The following is a 17,396-nucleotide window of genomic DNA, read 5'->3' as shown; positions in this document are numbered from 1 at the left end:
GAAAACAAACCTGTAAGTGTTTTAATAGTCTTAGCAGTTAAAAAGATTGAATTCTGATACGTATCATCTTGCTGCCAGGGAAAGGTAAATCAAACTATGGCATGAAACTATACAGCAAACACCAAAGGGTGTGTTTGACAACCCTTTAAAAATGGGTCAGGGCTGACCCTGGCTCAGTTTAGGGTGTTTTTAAGAAAAGTGGAGTTTTAGGATATGCCCCCAACTAAAATAATACTAAAAAGGAGTAGTTAACTCGTAGTTAACTCGTTCAAGAAATGGATTTGTATCTGGGTAGCAGCTTGCGCCTTGTAGTGAATGATGAGCTATTTAAAAGGTAAATAATATGTACACGTAAATAGAAGAGGAAGAAGAAGAAAAAGAATTTAGTAATTAGAGGCTATATTATCTCCATACAAGTATGAAGTAGGACTTTAGAAAGATATATAAGTTCCAAAAGCAGTTAAGGTTCTAAAAAAATAATTACATTTGAAAAGTAGATTTTGCTCTTTCGAAGGAGAAGATATTTCTGAAGGTTAGCTTGTTTTCAGGAACTATTTAGTGCACATCTCTCAGCGATTTCCAGTTCAGGATTACTAGATCTGTGACATAATAATATGGCACTGCATATTTCTTTAAATGATAAGGGGCAGCAAGCAAGAGCCAATATAGGTACTGTCTGCTCTGTAAATCTTATTCACAATAGATCAAAAAGAAAACATTACTTCGGATATCCATGGATGCCAACAATAAAAAAAAAATCCACTCTGCAAATTTTATTCAAAACAAATTTTAGAATCAGATATTTCAAAAGTCAGCATATGAATACTTGAAATGTAAGTTGGTAAGGGCAATGGGGGAACTTTGAAGTATGGATGTGGCTACCTTAAATGATGGAGTGTCTGGTAAATCTTCTGTTGGACCTATTGTCATATGAGCCATGGGAGCGTTTCCAACAAAATATGTATTCAGCAGTCCTCCAAGCACAGATTTTAATGCGGATTCTGCACACTGAAATTTAAGGATTTGAAATGGTACTATCGAATCAGTTCTTCAGTAAATTTCTTTAAAACAGATGGGACTACGAGGCCATGTGAAGAATATCAAATAAAGAAGGATCAAGTAGGTACAAACAGTATATTTATAACTTGTAAATGCAGCAGGAGAAACTATAAGAGTTTACCAATCGCAAAGTTTCTTCGTTTTCATAAACCTTCTCGGGAAAATGCCAAACAGGCTTCTTGTCAGGAGCTCCATATGAGGTACCATAAAGGAGAAGATAAAGTCTTCTATCAAGTGCTCTCTGCAATGACCTTATGAAGCAGAACGAAAGCAAACATAAGAAAAAAATAGACTGGCGAAATAACTAGGAATGTTTGATCAGTTTCACCGAACAGTGTGATCTTGAAGTTTGATATGTGGGTATGGTGAAAGTTAAATCTCCAGTTCTCCAAATTATCAGTGCATCCAAATACAAAACTGTACAATTTATAACGTAAATAAACATTATAAGTGAATGATATCTAAACAAATCCTCCAAGGCTCATAAGTACTGGATAGTACTATAACATGCATCCATAAGGATGATCATCGTGGAAGGCAAGCCTCATTCAGGATGGAAATCTTAACCGTTCAATTTCTAACTTCTTTCAGAACAGCAGCCATGCCTTATAGGTCCTGTCCCGTCAAGGTGATTTTTTGAAACTTTATTGACCATCATTTGCATATCTTTTGCAATTTTCTAATAATGGAAATGATTAATAATTTCACTTGAATCACTTCTTAATAAGGACTCTTGTATCCTGACAACATATTTTATGCCACGCAAATATCGCACACATATTTTTCATTTCCTTTCGAGGACTAAATTTTGTGCTCAGAAAATGAAATCACGCCACTGTAGGCTTGTTCAGCAATTATGTAATAATTCCTCAATCTTATAGCCCATTAACGTTTTGGACACTTAGCAGATTCTATGCACATGTAACACCAAAAATAATAGTTGATATCCAAATACAGTATTGAACTCAAATCTCCGATACATTAAGTTGCACCATGAGAACCTGGTTTAAAAGCAGCTACCCTGCCTACATCAGTCTTCCTAATGTACTAGTCTACAAGGGCTAAAGTATCATTTACCTTTAAACTGTCAAAAAGATTAACTTAAATGTTGACATTTCACAATAAATATTCAAAATAAAATTTCCTATTTGCGTCAGTATAGTATTGTTCAAAGATCTATCGTATGGGCATATCCATAGTTTTAAAAAGCAATCTAGGCACCCGCCTAGGTCTTGGAAGTGCCTAGGGAACATGGACCATTATGTAGACTACAAACCTTTGGTCGTGGTCTGATTTCCTCCGCTGTCGCCCCCGCGTTCTCCGACCTCCCTAGTTTCCTTCACCGACTCCGAGCACCTCCTCCACCTCCCCTAATCTTCAGAGAAATCTCCTCCACCTCCAATTAAACAACAAAAAAACAACGCGGTCGTCTAGGCGCCTAGGCGCTAAGCGCCAGATCGACGCCTAGAAGCCCCTAGCGCTTTATGTGCAAATGCCACACGTATTGAGGCAAGAAATCACACATAACTAAGACACTTCCATAGTTGCCTGACTTGTCTCCCTGCCATATGGAAGTTATTGGTCTTAGAGATGTGGTGTTTTCACGAATTTTGTCATTTCAAAACCATATAAATGTCACAAAGCTTGCAAATTAAGTCCCACTAGCTATGTTACCCGGGTACTTCTATAATGAAGCCGTACCCGTCTCGGACACGTACCCAACACTTTCCCTAGAACCAGGTTCTCTGATACCAAAAATGATGCGAAACAATGTGATGCAGGTATGAAGATTAACAACAGCAATGCTTCGCCAAATCAGCGATCGATCTAGGCAGGAAGCTCAAGAATAAAGTGTAGCTTTCGATGGATTTTAAGCAAAAGTTACAATGTACTAAGTTCAAATCTTTCGTAAATGATCCAGAAAATAAATGTAATGATTCGTTCTCTCAATACAGTTCAAAGTGTAATATTTGGATAAGTAAAAATACTTAGCAACAGATTCGCTCGCTCACTTAGTCAAACTGATTACAGCACAAATACGATCGATAGTAATATTGATAACAACATGCAAGCAATAGCAGTTCCGAAAATAATTGGGCGAAAGAAAGTTGAACCTTCGTCGGGTTGAACTGGTTCGACGGGAGGATCCTCTGGAGGTGGTTCAACGACGCCAAATATGAGGGGTGGAAGCTCTCCACCGAGGGCGGCGTAATTAGGATGGAGCGGTGTATCTGGATGGAAACGCCGATGCCACGAACTGATTCCCAAGCTACTCTCTACGCTGTCAACGATCTGATGAGTCACACGCTCAACGTACTCGGGCACGCTCTCGAATGACTGATAATCAAACCACGGGGAAAGTTGTAAATCTACGATGCCGGTCTCTGGATCTAGTACGAGTCCGTCTTCAGCATCAGGATCTTCGTCCTTTATGCGGGTTGAGAATCCAGTATTGATATAATATAGAAATTGTTCAACTCAAACAAATCTTCATGCTGCAAGCATGAGGGTGTTGGGCTCACCAAATAGTATCAAAACAGAGTCGGAGCTGAATTGAAATGTTCGTTTGCCACACATGAGACTAAACCACTAAATTGTGAACAACTCAAGTGCAAATCAAGTGCAAATCTGAAACAGGAAGTCAATTGTTGTTGAGTATTGGGGAAGGAGGATGTCTGCTTCAAAGAGGGCTTGTGTTGGACTCGGAGGAAAAGAGAGAGGAGGAGTCGGGGCTAGGGAGGCAACGGTGTATGGATGCTGATGGCGGATTTGAAGAGGAGGTGGGTTGGTGACGGGTTGATGAGAGAAGGACTGGGCTCGTCAGAGGGCGGCGCTGATCGTCGGAGGTGGGCGAGGCAAGGCGCGCGCGGTCGGAGATTCAGGAGGGAGAGGGATTCCGTCGGAATTTGAAGAGGATGAGCGGAGGGGATTTGTGGGTTCTGGGCTACGTGAGTGAGGTGGAAGATGAACAATATATTTTTTTTTTGTTTTCTTTTGTGAAGAGAGAGAGACGTGACGGCTGGGAATGAGGAGGCGTGAGGATGTTAGGGTTTGGGAGGCTGAGAACAATGAACAGAGAAATAGAGTTAACCTAGGGTTTCACACCCAATGGTTTCACACCAATTAATCAGCTAACTCAATTTCATTTTCATTTTCATTTTCAATATCAAATTTCTGAATACAAGAGTTCTTAAGTAGGATTTACAGTTTTGGAATATCTCCTAAATCCCTCAAACCACTCCCATAACCAATTACATTCAATCAGCTCAATAACTACCAAATAAGAATCAAAATTCAAAATTTCGAAATTCAAATTTTAAAATTCAAACTAATTTATTACAACTGAATTCAAAACCATAATGCTGCAACATGGCGCCTCCTACGGCGAAAATCTCGTGTACGCGTCCGGATGTCCCCATCAGATTGTAAACATGATAATAAACATGCTACAAAAACTGGTTTTCAAAAAGCATCTCCCAAATATGAAATCTCATCATTTTGCAAAATAGTCCAAAACATGTAAATGAAAAACACTTGTTTTTGACATTGGACATAAATCATGTTTTGAAACTCTATAAACTGATTTTATAGACTTAAAGAAAAATATAAATTATTGTTATGAAGTCTATAAACAATGAATACAATATTTTCACAAATACAATAGAATATGAAACATATGAGTATGTATATGAATATATTTTTGTTTCATATCTATGAAATTAAACCAAACCAACTTATCCACATAAAAACAAACATGTATGAATATAAATATTTATTTATATACTTGTAGAAACTTTGTTTGTGGATAAACCAAAAGCCAAAATGTGTGTATATATAAAGCTATAAAACCAAAATGTATATATATATATATATATATATATATATATATATATAAGAAACCAAAACTTATATGTGTGTAAGTGATTGAGCTTAAAGTATCAACACACATAATATAAACCTAAACTAAATATACCTAAGCTATGATCTTGATCTTCAATAAGCTCTTCTTGGTAAACTTATAGATGAAGTTTGAACTTGGATCTTCAACTTGAATTGCATTGCTTCACTCCACTATTCCGCCAACCTCCATTAGATATGATCGTGAAAATTTGATTCCATCCATCCTCCAACATATTGTTTGTCTACAATAAATACAAAACACAAACACTAGACAAACAATATTAGATGTAAATTGTTTGTTAAACATCATCAAAACAAAGAGGTCAACACATAGCACATTTGTATTGGCATCATTAATATTACGTTTTTTCGATATTAGTTCCCCAAATATGTCATACTTTGAGGTTAGTCATTCATATCTTCATATTTTAAAATTAATCCCCCAAATACATAAAGTGTGTGGAATTAGCCCCCAAATCTTTCAACCTGTTAACTGTAGGGACTAGTTTTAAAACACTTAAAAGAGATTTAGGGAACTAATTTTAAAATATTTAAAATGTGGGGGACTAATATGAAAAGCTCTTAATATTTAGCTAAAAGTATCATATACTAGTTTTCTTGTAGCTTATAATCATAGAAGTCATAACGTGGGATGTTATAGCGAACTGTGACTTGGGTTCAATTATCTCGGGTTCGTGATGGAACACGACCCGATTCACCAACTCCATCGACTCAATTAAGAATTCAAACCACTTAAAATTTTGAAAAAAAAACACTTAGTCAAAAGAATAGAAAATAAAAAAACATGAGAAATTAAGCAAATTAAGTATGCATACCTTAGTTACAACATAATTCACAAGGTTCTTTTAGCATTACTGATGTCAACTAGCATATTGCTTAAATTTGACTCTTGTAGATCCTTAAATTCCTACATTTTAGAGCCAAATCCAAAACGTACCACGTTCCCTAGCATACTATATAAGCCCACACCCTTGTACCTGATTCTTAATGAGTTGCGTACCACGCTTCCGTTCTCGTTCTTGAACCAGAACGAACCGGGTTCCATGCAACTATGCTTACAACCTTGCCCTCACTGAGCAAAGTTTCCGGATCCGTCCCTGCTGTTCAGCATCTTCATTCACCATCAAGTTAATTAGCTCTCACATGCACGCTGTCGTTCATCATTTTCAGAGGACTGAGTTCGCTAGCTCTCACATGCTGATGTTCTGTTGCCTGGGGCTCAAAACTTACATACGACCCTTGTTCGCCGACGGTTGCTGTGGGGCCCATCCGTCAGTACCGGGCGAGTGATGGTTTTCTATTTTCTGGCAAGAAATAGTAAAAACTCTAGCAGAAGGTGATGATGATACGGAGGAGGCTGTGGCTCAACAAGAGCAATCAATATCTAAGATGTCTCGTCTTCTCCAACAATTTATATCCAGAAAAGGGGGAGGAAGAAATGACGTACGTCGCCGTCGCCGTCGCCACCACAATCCCTGGATATAAGAAGAATCGAAGCGATAATCTCGACTGGCGTCTAAATACCTAATCTGTGTGACGTGTGCTCGCTGATTGCTGGCTAAAGATTTGTTGGGATATATAAGAGGAGTATGAGGATAAACTTGATTATTATTGACTTGGGACCTAATTAAAGTAAAAAAAACCACGAGCTGAGACATGCTTGATGGCAGTCATATCGGTCATATAGTTACATTGCAAGGGTAAATTTTAAAAACAGACCCTTTTGCAAAAATATTCCTAAAAAAAGACCCGTTTTGAAAATATTCACAAAAAATAACCTAGTTTCAGACCTGAAGCTGAAACTAGGTCGTTTTTTTGCGAAAAAAGTTCCCAAACTTCACGGGACTTGAACTCCCGTGAAGCTTTTTACATAACAAAACTTCACGGAGTTCAACTCCCGTAAAGTTTGGGAACATTTTTCCCAAAAACCGACCCCAGTTTCGGCCATGAAGAGGCTGAAACTGCGTCGTTTTTTGAAAATAAAGTGGAAACGGGTCCTTTTTTGGGAATATTTTTGCAAAGGGGTGTGTTTTCAAAATTTGTCCGAACTGCCGGAGATTGAAGAGATTTCTTTAGGTCATGCATGATAGGACACCACTTTAATGCGCTTTATAGCGAATCCTACCAAACATTAGTTGTTTGATATCACGGGCATGCTTTAATTGTTTAAGTTCCCTTCTTAGATCGGATAATAATCCTTGATACCTAAACGTACGCCTTTAATTGATTTTTTTAAACATTTTGAGCTTCTGAAATATCTAGGCCTGTAAGATACGGAAGCATGGCGGTGTTTACGGCGTTAACCTACTTTTAACCTACTTGACAATGGAAACACTAGTCCCTCTCTTGCAAGAAAACTAGACCCCCACTTTTTTAGGAATAGAAGTAGAAGATGTCATGCACAAATCGGGAAGTGGTCCAGAATTTGACATAGCAAAACTTGATCATTAACATATCAATGGTGATCGAGGCACGAAGTCGAGTTCTGAGGCCAGTGTTGAAGTGTTTACATTAACATGAGACTACAGTCTTCGATATATAATAGGTTGAGTCTAGATCATGACTATATTTGACACATCTACTTGATTAATTCTAGTCCCTTCTTTTTTTCACAACTCTTAATTTCTACCATAGATGTGTGTACCCTGTAATAATAAATATTCACGGGCCTACTGATTTTTGTTGTGCCTTCTATTTTTTGAGGAAGTGAACAGGGAAAACAAGAATTTACTGGTATAGGTTACACACATCTATTGGAGCTTAAACGTGAGGAAATTCTTAATAAATCATAACTAGGGTAAATTTTCAAACTAGACCCCTTTAGGAGTTTATTTTCAAAGAACGACCCATTTGAAATTTATTTGTCATTTTCGACCCAGTTTCAACCACCTGGCTGAAACTGGTTCGAAAATGGCAAATAAAGTTTGAAAACTTCACGGGATTTAGAATCCCGTGAAGTTTAGTGCCAGATTAACGACGCCAATGAAGCTGTAGAAGTTCAAAAACTTCACGAGATTTAAAATCCTGTAAATTTTGGTGCCTGATTAACCATGCTAAACTTCACGGGAAATCCTAGCTGAAACTAGATCGAAAATAGCAAATAAAGTTTGAAAACTTCACGGGATTTAAAATCCCGTGAAGTTTAGTGCCTTATTAACGACGCTAATGAAGCTGTAGAAGTTCAAAAACTTCACGTGATTTTAAATCCCGTGAAGTTTGGTGCTTGATTAACCATGCTAAACTTCACGTGATTTTAAATCCCGTGAAGTTTTCCAACTTTGTTTGCCATTTTCAACCTGAAACCGACAAATAAATGGCAAATAAATTTTAAAGGGGTCGATTTTTAAAAATTAATTCCTAAACGGGTCTATTTTGAAAATTTGTCCTCGTAACTAACCATCAGTCCACATTGTAATTTCACAACTAAGTACTACTTACTTCCTTTCTTGTCATGAAAGTAGAAGGCAAAAAGTTCGGCAGTGCCTTGTAAGAACAAGGCACCCTTCTCTCTCGTAAATCTCACTTGTCCCACATCGTCCACTCTTCAGTTGTTGTATCTTGAGACAAGAGTGAGCGCCTATGCCAACATAAATCTCCACATCAGACTCATCAGACCACCAATGATTCATCCCTTTCACCCCCATCTCTATATAAAGAAAACCAAACTGGAACCATTAAATAAACAAACTGAACGAACCAAAACAAAACAAAACAAAAAACACATAAAAACCCAAATAGAGAGATGGCGAAGGCCAGGTCAATGAAAAGGAACGACAGCATGATCAAGGGAGCGGTACGAGCGCTTCAAAGGAAGCTTTCGCGGTCTCGGAGATCCGATGAGCTTGTTCCCGAGGATGTGAAGGAGGGGCACTTTGCCGTGTTAGCAGTTAACGACGACGAACCAAAGAGGTTCGTCGTGTCTCTGAACTGCCTCTCCGATCCCGTGTTTCTGAGGTTGCTGGAGTTAGCGGAGGAGGATTTCGGGTTCAGCCAAGAAGGAGCCCTCGCGATACCGTGCAAGGCTAGCGAGCTGCAGAGTATAATCGAGGGCTCTCAGGGGTTCAGAGGAAGAGTCTGCTGATCAGGAGCATCATCTGATTTTTGTTGTCTACGTACGGTACTAGTGTTTATAAACGTATAAGTTCTCCTACGTCCTAAGGGCTGGAACTTGGCGTGCAGGCCTACGGATGATCGAGGTTTCAGGACCCATCTCTGAATGTAAGTGTGCTTGTGTTTCAAACATATATACTAATCTCTTGACAGCTGGTAAATAATAGGTCTCCGTGATGTACATTTCATCCGGTTTATCGCGGCAGATACCTGCTGGGTGGTCGGTCTGGTTCACGATTTCAGAATCTGTCCGTCTGAAATTAATCGTAACTCGCTGCAGGTTTACCTATTTTGTACTAACCAAACTACAAATCATCTATTGAAAAGAAAACTGAACTACAAATCTTATGTACTAATATTGAAACTACGGTGAAGAGAAGTATGGAGCCATTTCTCTTGAATTGCTACAAAAATATGAATTAATGAGTTTTTTAAATAAAAAAAACCACGACGTTGCGGTTTGTATACGTTCAAGCTATCAACGATCTAGCAAGTAACATGTCAAATACGACCATTTCGGATGAAACATTGGTCGTTCTTGCGTATTCTCTCCTTCGGTTTTCTGTTGAAGAGTGAGATGGCGAGCATTCCTCTTCCGACTTGCAAGTTGCATCGTAGGAAAAGACGCCATGCGGGGATAACATCGCGAGATAAATCTGTCTTTTTTCCTTCAGTTTAACTAACAAATCGCCCTCTAAATTGAGAAGGAAAAAAAGTTGGCCTCTGCACAATAAAATGTGGCCTTCAGGCGTTATGATGTTGCTGCGGTGGCCTCGAAATTTTGGTCCCTCCCATTCTCTATCTTAGCATGTTACAAATCACGGCAACCAACCATAGCCCACGTGTCGAAAAGAGACTCTTCCTCCAGCTTCACATTACGTCACGATCTTTCAACAAGCAACTTAGGCCCAGTACTCCACGAGGCGAAGTTTCTTCTTCTACGCCCATGGGTCGATACTAACAATCTCAACGATCATGATAAGATATTCATTCATCAAGTAGACACGTGTTGGACCCACACGAACTCAACTAAACAAGCGCTTATAAATAAGGTGTCACGGAGTAAGGAAAAGAAGAAGAAAAAAAGGCGAAAGCAAAAAACATTAACCGTAGCTCATTCGGACAATTAATATAGCGTATGATAATTACTTGTAATAGGTGCAGCAGCCATAATAGATACTGCTCATAAAATCTCTATTGATAGTAGCTCACATCATAAGCCATACCCCTAAAAGAGACCCCTATCTCTCGGCGGCACATAATAGCACCCAACTCAATCAGATAATCCAGCTTTGCTCCTCAAATGCTCCTTAAACTGCATGATATCGCCCTCCCATCTCGTAGCCTTCTGGTTCTCACAGACCCATATCTCCTTTGCAACCTGATTAATTAGCCTAAAGTCATGACTAACCAAAACCAAACCCCCGTCCCATTCATTAAGCGCCTCTGCCAAGGAATCGATGGTCTCAATATCCAAGTGATTCGTCGGTTCGTCGAGCAGCAGCATGTGCGGCAGCCTCCACGCTAACCAAGCAAAGATCACCCTGCTCCTTTGCCCATCCGACAAGTTCTTCATCGGCATGATCTGAGCTTTTCCTGTAAGCCCGAATCGACCGATGGCTGCCCTCATCTTCTCCTCTTCGTTCCCAGTGTACTCCTTCATCATGTACGCGAGAGCTGACATCTCCATGTCGAGCTTCTCTGCTAAGTGCTGATGGAACTGAGCGATTCTTAAGTGGTTATGACGGCGCACCATACCATCAAGTGGCTGAAGCTCTCCGGTCATTAGTTTAAGTAGTGTGCTTTTGCCCGCTCCGTTGGGTCCCACGAGAGCAATTCTAGAATCAAGATCCACGCCAAAATCTAGATTCTTGTAAATCAGGTTATCAGGGGTGTACCCAAAAGTGACTTCCACGAACTGGAGAACTGGAGGTGGGAGCTTGCCAACATCGGTGAAGCGAAAGACTAAGACTTTGTCTCTCGCGACCTTCTCAGTGAGTCCACCTCGCTCCATCTTGGCCAGGGTTTTCTCCTTGCTCTGAGCTTGGCGAGCCAGCTTAGCAGAACCGTGACCAAAACGAGCGATGTACTCCTTCATTGAAGCAATCTGCTCCTGCTCCCATCTGTACTGCTTCATTTGATTCTCCTCCAGCTCAGCACGAGTCTGAACATACTGATCATAGTTACCGGTGTACATCTTCAGCTTCTTGCTTTGCATGTGAATGGTGTTGGTGCAGACTCCGTTGAGAAAATCCTGGGAGTGAGATATCACAACCAAGATCCGGTCGAACTTCTTCAGCATCTCCTCTAACCAAACACATGCTTCCAGATCTGTTCCAAAGAGCCAAAGGAAAACAACGAGGGGTGAGATATCTGATCAAGAAAATGGACAGTAGCATTAGGTAGATGCTACAATACAAGGTAAATTGGAAAAAAATAAAACAAAATAGGGTCAATTGCGGATAGATCCCTTGTACCATCACCCAATTGCAGATAGACCCCTCTGTAGGTCTATTGTCGCAAATAGACCCCCTGGACTGTCGTCCAAGTGCGGACAGACCCCCACAGTGAATTTTTTTTGGCTCTTTACACTCGAGAGATCTATTTGTTGAAGTAATTCTCTCTTTCTCTGAGGGTAAAAGAGTCAAAAAAACAATCAGTCGGGATCTCTCTTCAACAGTGGAAGTACAGGGGGTCTATCCGCAATTAGGCGATAATACAAAGGGGCTATCACCAATTGGGCGATATAGTGCAGGAGGTCTACAGTAATTTCACATGCCCTAAAGATTGCTTATGCATGATTTAGAAGTTGACGTATCAACAAGAAGACATACTATTGAACAACTGATATCTAAACAAGTATTCCACAGTGGCACGCATCTATGCAGTCAAGGTTCTTTCAAAATATTAAATTTGAATACGAACACAAATGCTATTGGAACTACAACATATCAAAAATTTGATACCTTTGATTAGGAAGGAAAGAAGAAAATAATGTAGAAAACATGGTGACTTCACCACCAAATCACTGTTTCCTAAAGATATCATCTATACCTCTAGCCTTCGTTATAAGTTTTGATACTTTCGATTAGGAAAGAAAGAAGAAAATAATGTAGAAAACATTGGTGACTTCACCACCAAATCACTGTTTCCTAAAGATATCATCCATACCTCTAGCCTTCGTTATTTTAACCATCAATTTTAATGACTACTTGAGGCTCACTAAGAGAATCCATTTAATGCATAAATACTTCCTTATGTTCACTTGTCAAGAGTGATATTTTAATTTGAATTTGAAAGATATTGCTCACCGCTATTACACTGTTAGGAGCTGTTTCAATCAATTCAGCTTCCGCATTCTAAGATTTAAAGGACACCATCTGCGTACTTCACCGCCAAATCACTGTTTCCTAAATATATCATCTTACCTCTTCATTATTTTGATCATCAAATTTAATGAATTTCGGAGGCTCCCTGAGGGAATCCATTTATATGATGGATAAATATTTTCTTATGTTCCCTTGTCAAGAGTGATAATTTAATTTGATATTCTAAAGGTATTACTCACCACTATTTACACTGTTAGGAGCTTGTTTTAATCTATTCAGCTTCAGCATATTTCAAACATTTAAAGTATTCCATCCACATAACCTAGTAAGTTTAAACTATGTAACCCTTGCAGAATAAAGTTGCCTTTCTTGACAAGGATATATACATGTTACTGATCATACATTCCATCAACCACAAGCCTATTTGCTTGTTGAAACAGCACATTTTACAAGTATAAGACTACTGTATGCCAGAGAATTTGTATCAGACAGTCAAAGCTCATGGCAAGGAGAAGCTTACGCTCATTTTATGTAGGTCTGCCAAGCCTAGATGACCTTATATAAGTCAGGCCCACACCATTAATAACAGAAACTAAGAAAAAAGAAGAAGACTCAAACAGTTTTGATGATAGACATAGATGTCCATTTGCACAAGACAGATGGAAAGAAAGTATTACCAAGATGATTTGTAGGTTCATCAAGTAAAAGGATTGTTGGGTTCATAAAAAGTGCTCGTGCTAGTGCAATCCTCATTCGCCAACCACCAGAGAAATCTCGGGTTTTCTTTGCTTGCATTTGCTTATTAAAGCCAAGCCCATAAAGAATTTCAGCTGCACGCTTCTCAGCAGTAGATGCATCTAATGCTTCCAAGCGTTCATAGATGCGCTCCAGAGGTTCTCCACCACCATCATCCTGAAAAATTATAATTCGTAACAACTCACATTAGATTCTCCAGAAAAAAAGATAGTCATAATAGTCTGCGTTAGATTCATTCCTATCCCAAAAATGATACCAAGGAGCATATAACAGATCTCCTGTGAAATAAGATGCAATGGAGATACCTGAGCTGCCAAAATTTCAGCCTCTTTCTCCAATCTCAGCCTCTCCTCATCACAGTTGATGACAGCCTCAAGGGAAGTCATATCTGAAGCTTCAATCTCCCGGGACAGGTGATAAATATCCATATGTTCAGGAATTGGGAGTTCTCTGCATCCTATTGCAGTAAGAAGTGTAGATTTTCCACAGCCATTCAACCCAAGCAAACCGTAGCGTCTAGACCAAGCAAAAAATCAGTAAACCATAAGCCAAATATGAGGTGAATTGACAATAAAAAAGTATTAGAAACAGAGCCTACCTTCCATAATTAAGCTCCAGCTCAGAATCAACAATGAGGTCGTGACCGTGAAAAGTGACCGATAAAGACTCTATCTGAGAAGTACAAACATTTATGGAAAACCATGTCAGAAAGAAAAATCCTGGGCCTCGGGGAGTAAATATGAATATGAAAAATTGTATAGGTATGGCTGACAATCATACAACATACTGAAGCTTAAATAGCTGCATTACAGAGTATAACAAAACGACGTCAAAATATCTCTGTTAAATGCATCCAGGAATCTCAATAAAACAGAAAACACATAATGGGACGGATTGTGCTCAAGAAACAAAAATTTATTATCATCCATTTTTAAGCTGGAAACAGTGGATTGACGAGCTTTAATTTAAAAACGTAACCCACGAAAGATTTAACGACAAGATGGCTCAACACACTCTGGCATGTAATTGATATCTCAAGCTAATTGCAAATTGGAACTAGCAATAAGTCTACACCCTTACAGATCTACTGAATGAACATATCCAACTTTATCAGTTTATCAGTTTTTTTTCAGCTTCATCAAATTCCATGGCTATCAAGACATGGCAGACAATGGTTTTTGTCTATGGATACCTACCATCCATCTTCTACGTACACAACACACTTTATGGAACTTGATCAACATCAAAATGACATGAATGAGATAGATGATAAGATCATAATAAGTCCAACGAAATGATCAAATTCGCATATTGACAATCTTGAGAAAATTGAATGCGGTTCTACGCACTCTCACTCATGGGATTCGAACGAGGTGTTAGGCATTTTCAATAGCTGACTATAGTAGACAGCTGGTATCCAATTTTTGGCACCTAATACGAAAAAAAAGCACATCAGAATTTGACTTTACACAACCATGTACTTGAGATGCTGAGCATGTATACATATTTTTGTGTTTCTACGGATATCAAATAACAATAATTCCATATATCAAATAACAATAATTCCATAACACATCTTTTGTCACAAAATATAAATACATGAAAACTAGCAAAACCTGCATGAAAAAAATGAAACGAGAACGCGAAAATGATACAAACAATATAGGAAAAAATATTCAAGTGAGTCAGGTATTTCACTGCACTATAAGTCCAGATGGACCCTATAATATTCATTCACATGACAGCAACTATTGAGAAGTGGTCTTCGATGAACATATGTAGATTGTACGTGACAATGTATTTTAAAGACCACAAAAAATATAATAATATATTCAACAAAAATATTCTAGGAATCCATAGTAGTGAATCAATACTCAGTAAATGAGGGAAGCCCCAAGAAGGAAAACATGTAGCCTAAATATGTCATCAGGTGCATAAGCATGCTCATCAAACTACTTGACTACAAAATTAAGTCCTCTGCAAGAAGTATATTACTGTAGCTCTATTTAGTTAGCGTGCATACATCAAGAAAATTTAGTACATAAGCATTACTAAAAAAACAAGAACCCGTGTTAAAAAAGGAAGGAAACAACATGAAAAATTACTAGTTTCTGCCTTGAAAGAGAATAAACAGATACACTACCGAACACGACTTAAAATAAAAATTGACAAAGATTCCTTAAAGCAATAAATTAGGTAACATCAACAAGTACAAGACTACAAGCAAGGTTAGAAAGCTAGCTAAATATGTCAATTTCGTGTGATATACACGACATGAAAACCTTTTATATTCTCTTTATTTGATGATATATGAAATTATTTCTAACAGAAAGCACAGAGAATTTAAAGGAGATGCATAGCTAATACAAAAGAAATGCAAACGTCACACAATGTTCACACACAAGTTAAAAAGGAAAGCACACACCATGGAAACAAATGTCTAAAACATAAATGCAACTACAGCTAACATTTTTTGCCCAAAATCATGTCAGTTCACAAGTTGTCAAGCTCTTCTAGAGAATTCCTAACTTAATACAAAAGAAACAATTAAGCATTAATTTCATATGACCAGCAAATTACATAAAAAACTTCCTTCCCCTATTTCATATGTGCAAGTTTGTATAGAACCACCAGAAAAGTACTACTTTCAGGGGGGAAAATGAGAACTTCCTACCAATATCTTATCTCCTTATTCATCATTTACCTCTTGCATAATTAGTAGTGGTAAAAAGATTTAAATCTAGTTCTTCAATCAATCACAATATCCATTAAGTAAAGTCAATACAATGACTCTGAAAGCAACAATCAATCCCAAATAAGTTCTTCAGGAGATATAATGATTTAGTGAACCTGCAACATATAGATCCAAAAATCCATATTGAACCAGTCAGGATAAACAGTCCGCAAAAAATGGCTAACTGCACCTATTTTTCAACCATATTTTTAAAAGGATCATATATAACTATAAGTACTCAAGCCCCAGCTCAACCAGATCCCATGCCCTTGGCTTTGCTTTTAACTTAATCAGATCAGATATAAAAACTAGCTCCAACCCAAACGACAAATAGAAATAACATTAATATTAAAAAAAGGATAATTTCAGACCCTAATCACTAAAATCAAATAAAGAACCTCAATTTTTTAGATGATCAGTGAACCACCCTACCATTTCAACTTCTTATAACATCCATACTTCTGTCAGTTTGGATGGAAAATCAGCATTTTATTGACCAAAATGCCCCTATCTTCTTGCCAATGCCAGTTAACACAAACCCAATATTTAGAGTGACCTTCATAAGTTCTTAGGACAGTGCTCCCTCATTATTCTTTTTACTCTCACCTTCTTTATGGAACCTTTAAATCAACCCAGAACAAAACAGAACCTACAACGACAAAGTTAACTACTCGGAATTTAAATCTTGCTACAAAATAAATCAAAGATGTTTATGGATTTTATCATCCTTCATAACATTTCGGGTTCCAACCCCTGATGTTGATTAAACAGTATATTTGAATGCTAGTATCTTGCGCTGGGAATGGTAATCCCTCTTTGGATTTTTCATGATCAGATTTTGTTAGCAAGGAGAAGGATAGGGTTTGCTTACTTCTATCCTTAAAAATGATAGAACTAAATGATTAAGGGGGTAAAAAAAGTCTTTAAAAACTAATAGCTAACGCCGTTAACATACTGTCGCTTCAAATATAGAATATATAAGTTAAAATGTTAGGGGGATGCCTGATGATTTGGAAAATAAACTTCACTGATTAGTTGAGAGGGGTTTTCTGAAATTAATGCTAAAAAAATAATGGGTCTTTTTTACTTTAAACCCATTATCTTTCTTTTAATCTTTTCAAGCCCACTTCCAAAACCATTTCTACAACCCGGCCTAATTTATTTTTAAAGCTGTATTCAGCTTTAGACCCTCTATTGTTGGACTTCAACCAAAATTATACAAGTTCAGATCCAACTATAGAAGTATACCACACTATGTAGCAGATTAACACAAATTTGGGCTAAAAAAACTCATCTTTAACCACATATCAGAGTAAAATAACGGCTTTAAAATCAAAAGAACCTCAAAATGAAAAACATGAACAAAGCTTACATGGATATCTCGAGATTGCGGATGCGAGCAGAGAACACCAGTACACGTCCGATCCGAAATCGTAAGAGCTCCGACCCCATCACTCGCCTTATTAACCCCATTACTCGCCGCCGCA

General features: G+C 38.1%; 2 protein-coding genes across 2 annotated transcripts in view; one reads left to right on the top strand and one right to left on the bottom strand.

Moving 5' to 3' along the window:
• LOC109847250 (auxin-responsive protein SAUR50-like) lies at nt 8,723-9,061 on the top strand. The gene has a single exon (XM_020416484.1). It carries the CDS (start codon nt 8,723-8,725, stop codon nt 9,059-9,061), a length of 339 nt encoding a protein of 112 aa, XP_020272073.1.
• Nucleotides 10,116-17,396, bottom strand: part of LOC109849474 (ABC transporter F family member 1) — a 7,699-nt gene continuing 418 nt past the window's right edge. Inside the window, exons 3-7 of the mRNA XM_020419311.1 lie at nt 17,282-17,396; nt 13,774-13,847; nt 13,481-13,691; nt 13,097-13,331; nt 10,116-11,421 (exon numbers count right to left, since the gene is read on the bottom strand). The exon at nt 17,282-17,396 is cut by the window's right edge and continues 35 nt beyond it. Of these exons, the coding sequence (XP_020274900.1) occupies nt 10,364-11,421; nt 13,097-13,331; nt 13,481-13,691; nt 13,774-13,847; nt 17,282-17,396 (1,693 nt within the window). The 3' untranslated portion in view covers nt 10,116-10,363. The remainder of the gene's footprint in view (nt 11,422-13,096; nt 13,332-13,480; nt 13,692-13,773; nt 13,848-17,281) is intronic.

The sequence above is a fragment of the Asparagus officinalis genome, chromosome 7 (assembly GCF_001876935.1).
Source record: "Asparagus officinalis chromosome 7, Aspof.V1, whole genome shotgun sequence".
NCBI lineage: Eukaryota > Viridiplantae > Streptophyta > Magnoliopsida > Asparagales > Asparagaceae > Asparagus > Asparagus officinalis.
Note: the sequence above shows the minus strand (reverse complement) of the source record. Positions and strands in the feature narration are given on the sequence as shown.

Bases quoted from the DNA above. Each gene is read 5' to 3' on its own strand.
- LOC109847250 (XM_020416484.1), top strand. From the start codon at position 8,723: ATGGCGAAGGCCAGGTCAATGAAAAGGAACGACAGCATGATCAAGGGA.